Source organism: Zonotrichia leucophrys, chromosome 18 (genome assembly GCF_028769735.1).
Source record: "Zonotrichia leucophrys gambelii isolate GWCS_2022_RI chromosome 18, RI_Zleu_2.0, whole genome shotgun sequence".
Taxonomy (NCBI): domain Eukaryota; kingdom Metazoa; phylum Chordata; class Aves; order Passeriformes; family Passerellidae; genus Zonotrichia; species Zonotrichia leucophrys.
Window position 1 is genome coordinate 364,932 of NC_088187.1, and position 18,438 is coordinate 383,369.

General features: G+C 39.6%; 1 protein-coding gene across 4 annotated transcripts in view; it reads left to right on the forward strand.

Moving 5' to 3' along the window:
* Positions 1-258: 258 nt before the first annotated feature.
* Positions 259-18,438, forward strand: part of LOC135455463 (protoheme IX farnesyltransferase, mitochondrial) — a 96,043-nt gene continuing 77,863 nt past the window's right edge. Inside the window, exons 1-4 of one of the 4 annotated variants that reach the window (XM_064728700.1) lie at positions 259-421; positions 1,564-1,688; positions 3,162-3,486; positions 10,452-10,576. In XM_064728700.1, coding sequence (XP_064584770.1) covers positions 379-421; positions 1,564-1,688; positions 3,162-3,486; positions 10,452-10,576 — 618 coding nt within the window. In that variant the 5' untranslated portion in view covers positions 259-378. Of the gene's footprint in view, positions 422-640; positions 797-1,563; positions 1,689-3,161; positions 3,487-10,451; positions 10,577-18,438 lie in introns of those variants that run through there. The other 3 variants (XM_064728698.1, XM_064728701.1, XM_064728702.1) reach the window with 3 other exon arrangements.

Genomic DNA, 18,438 nt, shown 5'->3' on the forward strand with positions numbered 1-18,438 from the left:
GCAGGGGGCATTGGTCAGGGTGATCTCCAGAGGTCCCTTCCAACACAAACGATTCTGTGATTCTGTTATTTTAGGTCGTTTATTTCGTACTGGTAGAGAAAAGCCTTTTGACTCCTTCCACGCCGCTTTTATATATTGGCCTGGGGAATTTCAAACTTCGGTATTAAAAAAACCCACTCCCTCGGGGCACGGCCAGCCCCGTCGGCGAGCCGCCCAAGGCTCCAGGACGGCGCGGACACGACCGCCCCCCGGTCGGGACAGCCCCGGCATGGCCGCTCCGCCTCCGCGGCAGCGCCGACCCGGAAAGCGTTTGGAGGTCGCGCCGGCAAGATGGCAGCGCCCAGGCGGTGAGAGGAGAGCGGCGCAGCAGCCGCGGCCATGAGCGCCGCCCGCAGCTGCCGCCCGCCCCGGGCGCTCGCAGGTACCGCGGAGCCGTAGGGCGAGAGGGCCGGTGTGCGGGCAGGGCCGGGACGGCCCGGGGCTGCTCTGTGGAGCGGTCCCCGGGGCCTGCAAGGCTATGCGTGTGCGTGTCCCCGTGTGCGGGGCGTCCCCGTGTGCCACACTGCGCTGTGTGTCCTCCACACGTGTTTGACTTTAGGGCTCTCCTATGGCAGCTGCTTCCTCTCCAAGATAATCTTGTCGATAGTGTATATAGTAGTGGGGCAATACTATGTTGTATGATGCTCCATCACCAAGGCTGCCTGAGCTCAAGCAGCGTTTCGACAACCCTTTCCAGGTCAGGGTGGGATTGTTGGGGTGTCCTGTGAAGGGCCAGGAATTGAATTCGATGATCCTTGTGAGTCTTTTCCAGCTCAGGATATTCTGTGAAAATACGTCTTACTGATGCTCGGGAATTTATAAGAAACGCCCAAAATTATTGGGACTTCCCTACAGTGTAGTTTTGGGCCCCTTGGGATAAGAAAGAAAAGGGGGGTTGGAATATGTCTAGGGAAGAGAACGGAGCTCGGGAAGGGTCTGGAGTGCCAGAAGCAGCTGAGGAGGCTGGGGGGCCTCAGCTTGAAGAAAAGGAGGCTCAGGGGAACTTCCCATTCTCCACAATTCCTTAGCAGGAGGGTGCAGCTAGGTGGAGATTGAGCTCTGCTCCTAGGAAGCAAGGGACAGGATAAGAGGAAGCAGACACAAGTTGGGCTAGGGGAAGTTTCTGTTGGATATTAGGCAAAATTTCTTCTGTGAATGGGTGGTCAGGCTCTGGCACAAGCTGCCCAGGGCAGTGATAGAGTTACCATCCCTGTCAGGTTTAAAAAGCCATGTGGATGTAATACTTGGGGACATGGTTCAGTAGTGGACCTGGCTGTACTGGGTTAATACTGAGATTTGATCTTCAAGGTATTTTCCATCTTTAATGACTCCATGATTTTGCAGCGTCATGGCTTTCACCTGGAGAAACAAACATTTTCCATTATCTGACCCTGGTTTCCGTTTGTGTGGGTGTCCTGTGTCGCAGCTGACAATAGGCACTGTAGTCTCAATTAGAAGCAAGCTCTGTGGCAGAGAAGAAACTGGAACCTGCTGTTACTTTTTGGTTTGTTTTCCGTTATGCAGGATTATTTGTGTGGCGTCTGAGGAGCACTGGTGCACGGCAGATGCCGTGCCGGTTTGTGCACCTTTACCATGTGGCCAGCAGCAAGTTGATTACCTTTCAGTACTGCAACTTTCTCAAACGAATGGTAAGTCAAGGAGTGTATCTATCCCCTAATTTTCATTCATCCCATGTGATAAGTCAAAATGGAGATTAGTTGATAAGAGTAATTTTTCTTATCAGCCAAACTCAGCTAATTTAAGCATCTCCATTTTTCACTAAATCACAGTCAAAGCACTTGGTGTCCTAAAACGTCTCAGGCTGGAGGAAACCTTTTGTAGCAAGGACAGTGCCTTGTGTTGCAAAGTGTCCCCTGCTTGACAGGAGGCTTCTGTACCCTTGAAATAGGGCACTCGCCTTCTGTTGAGAAACTTGACAAAAAATTATTTTTAAATGATTCTTTATAAAAAAAGTCACTTTTTATAATAAAGTCACATCTTGGCTAGCAGTCATACAAGTAGTAGATGGAACTCACTTGTGGAGGTGGTGTGTTCTCAGTTCATTGGTTTATTTGAGTCAAAATTCCTGAGCTCATTAAGTTAATGGGTTACATTTACAGTGTGCTGTTAGTTTTAGGTATTAAATAAGCTGTAATTATCATTAAGCTCCTTGAAATTACATCATCTTTGACCAGTTGTATCATATGGTGGTGGATGGTAGCAATTTTTTAAAATTGTGCTGCTGGTTTGAAGTGTATTCACATTGCTCATTCAGAGTTGCAGACCACTCTTCCTCATTGTAATTGCTACTGTACACTTGAAATCAGGATTGGTTGAAAGTTCTTTATTTCTATGCTTCTGGTGCTTGAAATAGGTAGAGTATTTGGGGGAAGAAAATATGAGAAGAGAATTTAAATGCTCTTTTTCTTATTCTGTGTTTATTCTGTGAGCTCTAAAAGAGCAAACTACTCTATTCTAATTTATTGTTCAATATATTTTCCTTTGAAATTTGTTGTCTAATTAATTAACAAAAAGTTTGGCATAAAGAATAATAGACTAATATGGGAGATGATTTCATATCATAGGTGGAAAATTGTCTTTTTTGGAATATTTTTAATTTTTTCATTTATTAAATATGCATAAGTTTAGTACTTATGTTTGGAAACTGAAGTTGTGGGGGCATTTGTATATTTCCCTGTTTAAAGGTGAATTTTGTTTGGTCAAAGGTTGGGCTCAATGACCTTGGAGGTCATTCCAACCTTTATTATTCTGTGAAATTGATCAGTTGTAAGTTACATTGGGTTACGTAGTGGTTTTGAATATGAACAAAGAGTTTACTGTTGTAGCTGTTGGGGGGGAAGTAAACATTCAAATGCAATTTTCCAAGCTTACATAAACATTGATTCAGCTGTGAGTTGTAAAGCTGCTTTTGTAATAATAAGCCAACTTCAGAAGTCTTTCTGTGTGTGAAATAAGTGTCTGAAATTCAGACTAACTCAGTTGTGTCATAGAAGTAATTCTCGTAACAAGAATAAAACAGTAGTAATATTCTTGGTGTTAATAAAGTGAAATGGACAGAAATATCTTTATCTATTTGTTTTAACATTTCTCATTGTATTTAGTATGTAACACAGTGCAACAAAGACCTCAGTCAACGAGCCAAGCCCAAGTCCGATTCAATTGTGTCTCCTTTTCATGAGCTTCAGCAATTGGATCAGGAAAAAAAGGTTGTACACAAAATTAGCTCAGCTTCACCTGTTCCTCAGTCGTGGTCTGAGATGTCAAGCAGAAATGAGTTGAGAGAAATCAAATCAGCTGCAGAAACTGAAGACTCAGTCATACCAGGGGGAGCTGAATCCAAGGAAGACAGACAATGGAAAGAAATGAAGCTACGGCTGGATGATTTGCCAGGAATTTTGGCACGCTTGTCCAAAATCAAGCTTACAGGTATTACTGGTAATTTTTTTCTAATTTCTCTGCATTCTGCTTGAAGCAGAATTCTTTGGGATGTTACTGGTATGGTTTAGTTTTGCATGTGATAATTCCCACTTTATTGATGCTAAGTCGGATCAATTTCAATCAAGTATGTGCTAGGAAAATTGTTTTATGGAAGCATTTAATAGTTGTCCCATTAATTTTGTTTAAAAAGAATGAGAGTCAGCTAGTTTCTGGGAAGTAAGCAAGTGTTAGTAGACAGACTACGGTGAAACTGGGTAAGGAAGTGAATTTACAAATAATGTGTTCAGTATTTGAGGTTGTCTTGCTTAAGTTTTCCAGTGTTTTGTCTTATTTACATACCTTGCACTATAGTACTGCTGGTTGTGAAATTAGCACTAGAAGTCCCAAGGTAAGATAATCCAAGCAGTTTCCTATATTAGAAAGGAAAATGTTTGAATCTGACTGATTGAATTTTGTAAAAGAAGATCTGATTTACTTTTCAGTCATTGATAGTGTTGTCTTTTCAAACCTGCAATTTGTTAAGCAATTGCCTTGCAGCCTTAACTACATTTTGTCTCATTCAAGAAATAATATTTAACGACTTTATGTAACTCCTTTGCCAATAGGAACAATTATAAATTACCCTTTTGCCAATAGGTAGTGCTGTGTATACTTTTATTTCTAAGGAGGCTCTAATTATCTGACCAAAGCCTTACATCTTGTCTGTGATATAAAGTCCAAGAACAGAAATGTAATTTCCTAAGTCCTTGCCTGGGCGCTCTCCAGTCGGTCAAGTGAATTCCTCATAACAAGACTGTTCTTTGCCCTAAAAATTTGTTATAATGAATGTCCTGAATTCAGTTTACTTTTAAAAACTTTTTTGTCTTGCAATGTATGAGTTTTCATTGTTTGTTTTTCTGTGGAAAAATCTTGCTGACCACATAGAGTGTGTAATGGTAATTTACATTTTCATCTGTGTTCCTGATAAATCTTGTGTTTTGGACTTGGCACAACTGATCTTGTTTGCACATCCTAATTTTTTTCCTCATTGTTTTTAGAAAGCCTTAGGTCATTTATTTTGTGCTGATTAAGGGACCAGAGAGAAAGAAAATTGACTATTGTTGAAAGCACTTGAGGTTTTTTTTATATGTTTGCTGATGGGTAAGCTCAGTGCTTGTACCACATCTCAGTGTTACTGGTGCTTCTTGAAATGGGAGTTTCAACAACTTCAGCAAGATGGGAGAGGGTCATTTCCAAGAGAAAACAATTTCATGAGATACATTTCTGTGTGGCCTCAGAGTTGCTGCAAAACTCTTCAACAGTTCCTGGTAGCCCCTTTTAACTAGGCAAGCACCACTCTAGATTTAAAATAGGGTATAGAAGGCAAAGGCTAAGGAATTTAATTCCCTTCAGGACTGTTGTTTTTTATGACAGTGCCTTTTGAAGTGTAAGCTTGACTGCTAATTTCTGAACAGCTGTACAATTTTTAATCAAGCTTGCATGCCTGTTGGGAAAGGGACTGTGATTTTAGTCTATCTCTGTCTTCTCACGTGCTTGGAGCAATTCTTGATCCTAGGTAAATGTAGTAAACTTCATCTATTGAGAAGGTATAGAGAGATACAGGGAAAAACTTACCCTCTTTTCTCGTTGTGATCTTTATGTGTTTGGTGTGCAGATTTTTTTGTAAGTGGAAAGTGTAAAAGAGTAAGTTAGATGAAGATGATTTTGTAGAAGGAGAGTTCTATTGTTCTTTATTGGTCATGGGATAGGATAGGACATAAGCAGGAATAAGACTGTGTGTAACATGTAGAGCAAGGAAAATTTTTAACCACTTGTGTAATCATTTAGACAAATGATATATTCTGTCAAGACTCTGGTGTTGTAGTTCTTTGATTTTTTTTTTTAAAGAAGAATATATTCTCTGAGGTCAGTTTTTAAGTTGCAAATGTCATACAACTCAGTTCCTTTCACCCGTGAAGTTGTGATAGATCTCATATCCTGTGTGGTTTTTTTGGCAGACACTTTATTTATACTTTTTAGAGTATGAAATAACAAAAAAACAAACTCTGCATGATGCCAAAATGGGACTTCCTTATGCTCTGTTCTTTTCCTGTTGCTGCTGGAAAGCGATTTTTTGTTTGTAGTATGAACTGTACTTCACCTTGGAAAGGAAATGAGCTTTGCTATTTCCGTGCTTCATGTAAACTGCAGCTTTTGTGACTCTGCCGTTAGAAGCTCTGCCTTAAAAACAGGAATAGATTTTTGTTTATATTCTTTTGCCATAGAAAACAATTAGGGAACTTTTCATTAAATGTCACATAATCTACGTTTTTGGGTTCAATTTTCATCCATTCCCATCTCTGTCGTGTTTTATGTTGGCTGCTCTCTGAACAGCTGTATCCTACCACCCAGGCGCTTGGAAAGCTAATGTGTCTGTCTGATAGATTTTCAGAATTATAAATGCATTGTTTTCAACTTGATCCTAAAGCTGCTGTGTAACTGAAAATAGGAGAGAGACAAGGGAAGGTATGAGAATAAGGAAATTCCAGCGATTTGTAATGCATGCACACACTAGGAATTTCAGGTTGTCTTGTCTTAAATTTAACTTCAAGTTTAGATTAAAGTAATGTTTCCTCCAAGGATTACAGATGAAAACTCAGATGAACTATATGTAAAACCACAGGAAAATCAAAGTTCAGTTTTTAGTTTGGGCAAACTGAGGAAAGCATGATATGAAAAATGATGAGTATTCCCTTAGATAACGCTCTAGGATTTGTGGACATTTCCTTATTGTTGCTCCTGTAGCATGTTGGTCTTTCTGTGAGGACAAGCAGCTAAACTGGAACAGGCTGTTCCATCCCTGGAAGTGTTCAAGGCCAGGTTTGATGGGGCTTGGAGCAGCCTGGGATAGATTCCACCCCCCTCACCCCATAGGGGTTGGAAATAGATGATGTTCAAGATCCCTTGCAACCCAAACCATTCAGTGATTCCATGATTCTGTGACGTACAGCACCTTGTGTCTTTGAGAAAAGACTGATCATGGTGCTCAGTGCTTTAGTGCAGTTGGCAGGGTGGTGATCAGGCAAAGCCTGGACTTGATGATCTTGGAGGTCTTTTCCAACCTACTTGAATCTGATTACATAGCACCTGTCTGAGAGGTGAATCAACGTGTGCAGACAAATATGCTGATTTCTGAGCATTTTCAGTTTTGAAGACAAAACTAGAAATTTTTTTCATACATCTTGTTATAAGAAAATAATTCTGTTGTGCATACTAGCAAACAGTATTGGATGTATTGCTTCTCTATGGATTTCTGTCTGTGGAATAGTGATCCTCTAGCACAAATGTGCTGAACCTGAAACCAGAAGCCTGAGATATTTGGTACTGATTAAAGGTGTGATTGTGAACATCCTATTTCTCTCTTGTCTGTTGTGTATTGGTGACAGGATGATGAAGATCCGGTTTTGCAGACTGACTCTTGACGCTTACCAAACTGAAACAATGACTACATAAGGGGTCTGTGTTGTGTTTGTAGGCTGAAGGTCTGGTAATAGCTGCTATAGTAAAAAATTGCATTTACTTTAGTGGAGGTCTTCTATGTTCCCAGTTAATTCTGGAATAATAGCATTTATTCTTTAAATGAAAACTTCAGTATGGCCGGAAACTTTGAAAAATATTTATTGGTTGTTACTGTTCTGATTATTGCCAGTTTACCTTTATTAACAGTTCTAAATATATTTAATATACTTGTCAAAGTAGTTCTTTTGTGATTATTAAACCAGTAACTATTATCCCATCAAAGAAACTAAAGCATTCTGGCAATTGGTTTTCCATGCTACAAGAAAAGCAAATGAAATAAAAAGAAACCATTACTGTAGTTCATTTTTAGCAAAGTATTTTAAAATTGTTTGATGGTAAGAGGTTATCTGTTCTGTTTGTAATATTGCACTTGAATTTTGCATGATTTGATGCAGATTTGTTTCAAATGATTTTCCCAAGTTTAAGTTTGCTTCAGGAGTGTGGCCTTTATTAATGTGCAGGTTATAATCTGTATCAACACTTTGATGTTCCCAAACAAACCTGGGTTTACAAAGGACTTGTTGGTTAGATGGGGATCTCTAAATACTGCTGCTACAGTTGGCTTTCTAGAAACTGAAGTGTGAAAACTCAGGAAGGAGTATTTCTTCAGCTTTTGGGAAGCAACTTTCTTTTAAGGGCTATAGAAACTTTTGCAGTAAGGCAGTGACATTGTTTGTTGAAAAAAAAAGTAAAAATGCATTTGCTTTTCTCCTTCTTTATGTACTGATATATCACCAGTACAGGAATAGAAGGGAATTCCAAAGCAAGATTGATTTGCTTTGGCTTTCTGTGCTTTTATTTTGGCTTGGCTACTTTTTAATAGTAGGTAAACAAAATATGGCATAATGATTCACATGCTATAAATACAAAAGATTTATATAGGCAGAGCACATTGTGATGAAGTTGAAAAGGAATGTAAAGAACACACTAAACTTTTGGACTGTGTTTTTATGCCAGAAACATTATAATTCACTCTTTGTCACCAATCCATTAGCATTTTCTTTTTCATCTACATTGATGTGGGAGACAAATGTCCTCTGTTAATTTTTTGTTAAAGCAAAAAATGTTTAAAAGACTGAAAATAGGGCTTAGGCTGAGATCATAAGTTTAAATCTTGGCTTCTTTTTGAAGAGCGTGTATAATGCCAGCTCCCATCAGCAAGTCTTGAAAGGATCGATTCCATCTATTATGCAATAAGGTGAAGTTAATTTGGCCCCTAATGCACTAAACTAACAGGAATTAAAAAACAAACAGAGTCAGTGACCTCATTCCCTTGATGTGATCTCAATTAAATACACTTTTCCTCCATGAGGGAAGTTGAAGAGTAAATTATTGCTTCCACAGTTAAAGAAAATAAACTTTCCAATCCAAAGGGAGCATTTTCCTATTTACTGCTAATGTGCTGTATTGGAATATCTGGGCGATGAGGAAAGCAGGGGATGCCTGGTGTGCAAACCCTGCCCAAACAAGAAAAAGTACCTGCTTTAGGGAGAGGATGTACTGCAGCCTTTTTAAATGAGATCCTGATAAGTCATGCTCAAATGACTGGCTAAAATTAATCTAGAGAAATCAATGGGGACTTTAATTAGTGTTGTAACTGTACAGTGTTAGAATTTCTTTGGGGTCAGGGTAGTGGTAATGTTACACTGACTGTTTGCCAATCCATTCCACCTTTCTTCTCCAGTAAATGAGTTGGTGTTTTCCCCTAATAAATTGGTGTAAAGTGCTCTCTAAGATAAGTTTTAATTAAATTCTTGTCTAGAAGCGAGCGTGTGATTTATTATGCAAAAAAAAATGAATGTAATCACTCTTGGAAATGCAAATGCCACTGTTCACTGTCATTTTCAGTGCATTTTTTGAACTTTCTCAGTTGTACCAATGCATTTCATGGTTTTTTTTGTGCATTCCTAAGGAGGATTCAAGAGTTTGGAAACTAACATAGTGTTGTAATTATATAATAAATAAGATCTAGTCTTTCAGAATGATTAGTACCTTCATGTTCATTTGTCTGGTGAGGTAGCAGAATCTGTGATTCTTTCAGAGCTGCTCAGAAGGGTGAAGTTTTGTCATAGATCCACTGTATTGTAGAAGTAGCCTGTGAATCCGTAACAAGGCTATATAGTTAATACTTATTATGTTATGCATATTATTATTATAATATTCAGCCATCAGTGGACTTTAATACTTAGAGAAAAGTTTTGATGAGCAGCAAGTTTTGTCCATTGTGTTTTCAGGATTAAATCCTAAGGTTCTTAGGTGGGCCCAGTTCTTGAAAAGAGCACTTTTCATGTGCATCCTTACTGGCAGGTCTGTGCCGTGACATTTAGTATTTCATCCCAAGTAGTGCTGCTTAGTAGATAATCCGGGTATTTTCAGTCAGCAAGATTATTTATTTGTCATTTAACTTCAGACAAAAAGGAGACTTCATAGAAATCAGGAAGATAAGAAAATTTCAATACTTTGATTTAAAGTAGCTGAGTTCTGAAGCATGTAACTACATCAGAACATACTTTAAATACCTTCTGTTTAATAATTAATAATTTCAGATTGTAAGGTTCAAGGTTATGAGCGAGATGTACCATAAGTGTGCTGACTTTCAAAGTATTTGTCATATCATACTATTTCTTGCCAACAGTTAGGCTTTTGAGACCTATTATTTGGCTAATTACAATACTGGGATTAAAACTTGGGTAATTTTTATTTTAAGGATGTGATTTGCAGTACTGTACTAAAGTTACAATTTTGCATGACGAAACTGAAATTGATTTTTTATGAACCCACTCAAATTTTGAGGCCATTAAGTGTTGTTGTGTCTCTGCGATGATATAATTGTTCTTTCAGCCCAAAATCGGCGTGTCAAATAGAAGCAGTGGAAACAGAGATTGTGCAGTGAAATTTCTGCAGCTACATGCCCCAAATATCTTTTTGACTCTGCACTGCTTAAATTCCTGCTATAATTTGATATAAAGCATGTATCTCAGTGTGGGATTTTTTTTTTACTCTTTTTTCTTCTGCATTAGACTTTGCAGTGATGTGTGAGTTACTGGAACAAATATCTGTCCTGTGCATGTTGTGTAGGGCAATTTGGTCCCGTAGGAAATCCATAAAATAGGGATACAGAGACACAAGTTGTATCCTTACATCTTCTGCTAATGTGCTGCTGCTTTTGGGTTTCTTATTTCATTTCTGGCAGTTCTCCTTCTCATTTTTGGTTTCTTTATGTATAGTGTTTGTATTAATTGTATCCAGTTCCTGGAGCTAGTGTGAACCATAAAGATAGCAAAAAGTTAATCTGCCCAAGAGTTTTTTCAGGGTTTGAAAGCCATAACTCTAGTGTTATGTACAAAGATGGTTTCTTGTTGATGCTTTGAACTGTGCTCTCACTTGCGTTGCAGCTCTGGTTGTCAGCACCGCGTCCACTGGCTTTGCCATGGCCCCAGTCCCTTTTGAGCTCACCTGTTTCCTGCTCGCCTCCCTTGGAACTGGCCTGGCATCCTGTGCTGCCAACTCCATCAATCAGGTCAGTCCATCTCTTCATGTGTACAGCAAACCGGTGTCATCCTGGCTTCTGGAACGCTGCCACGAGTGTGACTGCATGGCCGGGAGTGCTGTGCCTTCAGCTGCTGCCTGAGCTCTGAGCTGCTAAAACTGACACCACAAAAGTAATATATGCCTGAGAATTCAAGTGGGGTTGCTAGGCCCAGTTTGTTAATATAGAATGGAGTTGATGAGGTTTTAAGCCTCCCAATAATACTGTTTATCTTGGTAATACCCAAGCCTGGGTCCCTGGAAATGACAGGAAGAACTGGGTAATTGGAGTGTAAGAATAGCCAGTAGGGCTCCAGGCTTATGGGCTAGATTCTTCAGTTGTGTTACTGAATGACCTTATTGGATCTGTCTTAAGAGTGGCTCAGATCCACTTAAAACATCTATAGTGGGACTTCAGTGGGATTTTGTCCAGGCTGGGATCATGGTATCTCCGGCACATCTGCAAAATGAACTGAGAACCTCCATTTTGTGGAAGTTGTCCCATGCCAGAGATGTTCCAAGTGCCTGAACTTGAGCTTCCCTGTGTGTGTCAACAGGCCTGTGGAGCTTGATGCTGATGTTGGCTCTCCTGCGCTCAGTTGTGAAGCACAGTGGCTCTTGGGCTCTCCCAAAGGGAAAGCCTAACTAGTGAACAGGTTGTAAAACTTGTGGTGCTGAATGGTGTTTCAAAGTGTAGTAGCGATGGTCGCTTTCAGTTGTAAATGTGGCCTGGAAAAAGAAGGAGCAGCCCGATGCCACTATTGACAGCACTTCATGGTTTCAGCAACCACTTGTGACTCCTGGAACTCCAGTAATGGAGGTTTCCTGGGATCCACGCTCTGGAGTCAACTTGGCTGAGTTGGGCTCTTTGATGTTTACACCTTGTAACACCTCAGTTGTAGGCATGTGGTGTGTTTTTCAGGATTGCACCCATCAGCACACATTTTGCTCAGCCTGGAGTAAGTCCTATTTACTGTTTTTACAGGTTTTAGTGTTTCTTTCACTGAGCTTAAAACTGGAGCAGGCAGCTAACTCTGTTTTCTCTGCAAAATGGGAAGGACAAGGCATGGTGTTTAATTGCTTGGAAATGTTTATGTAGCTTGCCTAACTTGGAAACGCATAAATATCCTTGAAAAATAATTTTAAATAAGTCACGCTATTTTCTGAAGAATGCATTTAGTTATCATCTACATATTTTTCACACAAAGGCTGGGAAGAAAGGCTGTCATAACTAAGGTGAGGTTTTGCTGGGTTTTGATGCAATTTTTGGATGTACCCTTTTTTCCTCCCTTTTTTCCTTTACTACCTTTTTAATATGAAAAAATAAATTTATGGGTTATCCTTTGAAATATTTACTGTCATATGTGCCTTCACTTTTGATGTGGATACTACTGGATGAAGAGAGTTGATGATGGCTTATCTAGAGACTCCTGTGCAACTTGTCTTGAGGTTTTGCTAGATCTTCTGAGAGGTGACATTCCCACACAAGTAACTGATTTTCTTTGTCTTCAGCTTCCATGTATTGCTCATTGTATTTTGTCCTAAAAGCAGGCACTTTTTAAACTCTTAGAAGCCATTTCTTAAACTCTTGAAGTACTCAGAAGTACAGGAATTCTGTGCTGTAATTTGGAACTGGACACTTGGGATAGTAAAGGGAAGTTAAGAGGATCTTAAGAGGAGTTGAGAGGAGTGCAATAACTTTGTACTGGGTCTTGTAATTCACTCTTTACTCACTGCAAGTTACTCCAGCCTCACGGTGTGTCAAACTGCCTTTCACAATTTCAGCTGAACATTTTAAATTTTCACACTCACTCATATTGACCCACTTTCCTGTGTAGAGAGACCTTGAAGGCAGATTACTCCTACAAAAAAAAAAGGAGCAGAGTTGGTAAGGAAGCAAAAGGAAAAAGCTGTGCTTGGTGATCTGTTGTTTATCAATGGATCCTTTCAGTCGTTGAGTGTCTTTTTCCCGGTGTTACTGTGTCTGAGCTGGCTGGGAATTTAATTTTCCGTAAATGCTTAAAGCTTGGGTAATCCATCTTGACCGTTGGGAAGGAGCACATTTGACTTGGAACTTCCTTTATTGCTACTTTGCTCTGTCCATTGCTCCCCATACGCATCTACTTCTCTGGCAGCTCATGACTCATGTTTCCCCCGTTGCTCCTCTCTGTCCCTTAGGGACCTTTTTATATGATAACCGTCTTTCCGCTTCCCAAATTGCTATAAATCTGTACATCTTTAAGGGCAACTCATCCTTCCCACTCCTCATTTCCCTGATAAATCTATGTGCACAATTTACAGTCCCCTTCTGTGTCGTGGGAAGGTGAAGTGTGAATTGTGTGAAATTCTTCCCTGTGATTTAGGACAGGATATAAGGGGCCTTGTCCCGTGACAATGTACTGAAGATTCTGTAAAATTCATAGAAGTATTGATAGAAATTTGTAAGTGGTCAGGTTCTGAAGTTTGAGGGAGTTTTCCTTTTTTTTTTTTTTTTTTCCCCTCAACTACTTGATTTTAACAATCTCGTAGGAGCTGAGACAGTTTTACCCCCAGTGAATTAAGCTGAATTACCTAAGTTGACTTAAGTCCTGGCGTTGGAGCCAGGCCTGTGCTAAGTAATACACAGACACCAAAACATTGTGTTTTATTTCTTTACAAAGTTGGTCTGAAACAATCTTCTAATTATCACTTCCTCCTTGTTTTCAGATGGTTGAATGCCGTACTTTAAAATTATGTTTTCCTGCCTGCAAGAGCCAGAAACTTGCAAAACTGTGCTTAAGTGGGGATCCTTGCCCCACTTCCACTTTTTTTAACAAGAAAAAACAGATTGACGGTGCAGATCAACAACTTCGTAGCTTTTCATTGTTTATAGAAAGACAGTCTGAATATTTATCCAGCTATGTGTTTAGAAAAAAGTTTCACAATTCACAAAATCTAAATTGTGGCGTTGCTTTCCAAGAAAAATAGAAAGAATGCATTTTGATGGTGATTCTGTGAAATTGGACAATGATTTTTAAGGAGCTTGTGATTTATTGTTTTGTGACTTGAGAGTGAAAAAGTTGTATTGGAAAATACAGACAAAAAAAAAAAAGGGAGATGTGGTGCCTGCAGTACAGCAAGGTCATTCTAGAGACATTTGTTTAGAAAATGTCAAGAAAAGTATCTTGGTATAATTTGTGACAGACAGAAGAGAAACAGTAGAGAAACAGACTCAGGCTGGTGGAAAATGCTATGAATTCTGTGGATCTGGATAAATATCAGAGGGTCCTTGGGTTTTCCCTTGGAGTGTGTTGGGTCTGTGGGCTGTGAGGGAGGAATCTCCTATGGGAAGGTGCCAGAGAACAGATTGTGCTTTATTTCTCTTGTCCTCCACCGGTGTCTCTGCCTCTGCCTCACTCCTTCCTATCACAATACTTCAGAGCTGTACCTCACACCTAATCCAGCACTGCAGTGGCTCCCAGCGCCGGTGCTCCCTGGTTCTCCTGCACATCATCCAACACCACGTTATGTCCTCCGGCCCTTTGGAGCTGTACTACAACATGTCACCACTTCTCAGTCCCACCTGCTAAAACGGCTTTCGTCTTTTTTTCCCTCTCTTTCTAACAGCATTCTTTATTTTTTCCATCATGGAAGTAACTTAAAATTATTTCAGACAGGGGTTCTTTATTGGTAATCTGTCTTTTAAAAATAACTGTTATTTTACAGTAGGTTTTGATTTAAAAAAAATCACTTAATGTATTTACCGAGGAGCGGATTGAGATACATTGTGTCTGTAACATTACCAAGCTAGCCAAAATCTCCAGAAAATCTCATAAGGAATCAGTCTTATTAGTTGCAGTTATGGTAAGAAAATGGAATTATATTCTGGGGTTTCATCTTGTAAACACTGCATATTAATCTTGAATCAAACAAATGCTTTAGTGTTGTTGCTTATAAGTTACAAATAAATTAAGTAAAGCCTTGGCTTTCTGAGTAGTGAAGACTAATTTTGTATCTTCTTTTTTTTGCCATACTTCAGGCTGTCATAGAAATGGAGTGGGAGAAATTTATATTAAGTTAGTTAATAATATTTTGCTTTTTCATAGCTCTCTTTTTTGATGATTTTTGAAAGCTCACTCAAGATTCAAGGAGTAGAGGCTTACATTTATATTAGAGAGAAAACATGTCATTTTTGAGACTTCTAAGATAGTCACCTCTGATTTATGGAGAAGGAGATAAAACATGAAGAGATGTTTACAACGCAATACACGGCATTAAAATGTTAAAGAAATATCGTGCACGTTTTATATGTCAAGTACGTTCTTCTGTAACTGCAGCATGGTTAAAAAGTGGGAGAGAACTATAAAGATGAAAGCAGGATGTTTAAAGTGGCTTGAATTTAGTAACCAAGAGATAAAATTATGTGCTTGGGTTTGACTGATGGTGCCTTGACAAGGAAGTACACTGGGCTGAATATCTTAGCTGAAGTTAAAGAGCTGAAAATGAGGAATACTGTAAATATGTTATCCAGCATGAGAGAACAAATGTAAGTTAAGATCCCTTCAGGATCTGATCTGATGGCTGTGTTTTGCTCCTAAAGTCTCATTTTCTCCTGACAGTGATGATTCCTTAGAAGCGTAGCTGTAAGGAGTGAGAAGGATGGATTATTGTTAGATTAGTGGAGTGAAATTTGGGGTTTGAGTTCATTTACCAGCCCAGGGAACCTGTATGTGATCTTTGGTGTAAGACAAACTAAGAAGGTCATTTGGATGTTGCACAAGGCTGAATAAAGTAAAAATAGAGCAGCCTTTCCTCCAGCTGTCAATCCACTCACTGGATTATTCTCATTGGGAAAAAAAAAAAAAAAAGGTCAGGTCTTCTTTTTTCTAGTCTAAATCTATTGTCTTTTGAGTTTAGGACCCATCACCTCTTGTCCTGTCAGAACAGGCCTTGCTAAAAGTGTCTGTCCTCATCTTACCCATGTTCTTCAAGTATTGAAAGGCTGCAGTGAGGATAGAAACTTGTAAGTGGTCAGGTGAACACTTCTCCAAGTGAACACTCTCACCTTTCCTAGCAGGTCTCCAGAGCAGAGGTGCTCCAGCCCTTGGAGCATCTCCATGGCCTCCTCTGAACTTGCTCAAGCAGCAGCTCCACATCCTTCCTGTGCTGGACCCCAGAGCTGGAGACAGCTTGCCAGGTGGTGTCTCACCTGAGCAGAGCAGAAGGGCAGAATACCTCCCTTGACCTGCTGCCCAATTAAAACGAAAAAAAAAAAAAAAAAAAAAAAAAAAAGTTCTAAGAACTCCTTTACAAGAAAAAAACCCACCACCCCAAGGGTCACAGTAATACATAGAAAGTGGTGGCTAGTGGTAGATGCCTGGATTATTGATGAAGTGGAAAATAAAAAATAGCATGATTCTGGTCCCTCTGTTCCCTTTCTTTTTAATCCCGGTAAAGAAATTCAACACAAAAGAGAACAGCAATAGTTTTGTTCCCCAAAACTAGCTGTGTTTTTAGCATTATCTCTGTACCAAACTTCTCTTACCAAATAAGTATTTTATTGAATATCCATGGAGTGGGAACTTTTTATTCTGATGCTAATGCTATTAATACGCTCTGCTCCAAGTTGGAGGAGCTGACCTGTGTCAGATCATGCAACCCACGTCCACTCAGTGCAGGAGGTTTTTGCTAAGTTAACTCCTCAAAGTTCTTTCTTGCCCAATTTTGAAATCTCTGAAAATTTATTTTTTTGCTCCTTCCCCTCACAGATAACTGCACTGTCATGTTGGAATGAGAGAACTCATTTTAAATGAGAACGAGATTTTCTCCATACAACGTATGTAAAAATGACATAGTTGAATGATAGAAGTGATTTAGAAATAGTCCAAAATTACTTTCCAAGGTTTTTGCTTTAGCACATTTCCCCTCCTGCCTCTGGAATGATCCCACTGGTAGGCACTTTTTTCCTAGGAATGACACTTGCAGTGTCAGTCAGCTCAGTCAGGCCACACTGCCACACTCCCAGTTGCTCATTTGGGATTCACACCTGATGGATCTCTGTCTCTCTCTGAAGTCCCTTTGTTTTGACTGAGCTGATACCCTGCAGGAGCCGCCTGGCCTTTCATCTGCCCCCCTCCCCATTCCCACCAGTGATCAAACAGCTGGCAGGGGGGGTTATTAAAACCTGGTGCTGAACTCCACACTTAGGACTGTCAGTGGCAGAGGCAGCCTGGGATGTAATTTGCAGTGGATAATAAATATAAGAAAAGTCCAACACTGAAAGGCTTTCTCATGTCTAAAGTGTGTTGATATATGCTGCTTTGATATTTTAACTGCTAGGCAGTCTTCATTAGTGGTCATTGAAGATCATAACTTAGAGCTCCAACAGATGATTCATAATTGCAACAGTTGGATCAAGTTAGTATGGCGGAATCATTGATTTGGAGTAGGACTAACTCAGCTTGTGAGGATGTATTTCATGAGCAGTGAGAACGATGAGCACTAATGGGAACCAACCTCTGAAGGACTGATAAATTTTAAATGCAAAGATTATCTTTGCAAAGCATGAATCATTTGACCTATAACTGAAGCATGATAGAAGGTCTTAAAAAATACTGTAAATTAATGCACATCATTGTTGAAAGCAATTCTCTTTGCTCATGTGCATGTTGTGTGAGTATGGTAAGCAGAAAGTCTTAAAGTGGATGGATTCACATGATCCTTAAGGACTTAGACCCCAGTCACTTCTGTGATGTTCAGCAAAGACAGTGAAAATGAGTAGAATGACACCTTTGTTACTACTTTCCTGCTCTCCATGGCTCTCACTATTAGCATAAAGCTTCATATTTTAGTAGACTTTGATTTTTACTCTACTAAGTAGAGTTACTACTATATGAGATGCAACTAAGTGTTGCATCTCATATATATTAAAATCCAACAATGACATAAACAGTGGATAAAAAAATGAGTTTAGTGTTGTGCCCTCTCTTTCATGGATTGTCCTGCTCCTGATTTGATAAAGACAGTTTTCGGTGGATGCACAAAGTATGTGCCATTGTTAACAGGGCGACTCGCTTTCTCTCCCTGGTTGCATTTCTCATGAGCAGTTGATTTCCTAAATGAACGCCAGCAAGGTGGTAGGGTGGTAAAGGGGAATTTTTGGAGATGTCAGTATAGGGACTGCAGTCCCCGTTGTCCTGCTGGACAGAGCAAGGGAAATGGCCTCATGGTCCTCTGTTTTCTCTCCATCTGAAACCGTCCTTTCATCTGCACAGGTGTTGATGATAGACACGGGCTGGGAATGAACAGACTCCTGTTATTCTGAAATACCAATGTCATGGACTGGAACTTTTGGGTGCCAGCTTCAGAAGCTTGTTAACTTCTGTGCATCCAGAGATCCTCGAGATGATGCATTTGGGTGCAATGGGATAATTTTTGCACCACGCTCACAGGTTCTGTGGAAATACTGGGTGCAAGCAAGGTAGGGGGTAAGAAAGAAATAATTTATCAAGTGATGAATTGTCAGGAATGTTTCAGTGACATGGGGTTCCCTTTAGATCCAATGCCAGATATTCCCCGGAAACCCTGATCACAGGCAGAATTTCAAAGGGCTGAAATGAGGGAATATGAAGAGAGAACTAGACAAAAGGGAAAACCTAGTGCTTAATGAGATTTATCTGGCCTTTTGATCTATAGGGGTATTGCCTTTATAAGCTTAGAAGAGTGAAAATAACTATTCTTTTTTACCAATCTATAAGTACATGTTTTGACATTTTCAAATAGTTCAGAATTCCTTTTGCAGTGCAAGTAAAGTACTAAATTCTAACCTTATTCGATAAGTAGTGAAATGTCATTTTCTTTTTGTAATTTAAACGG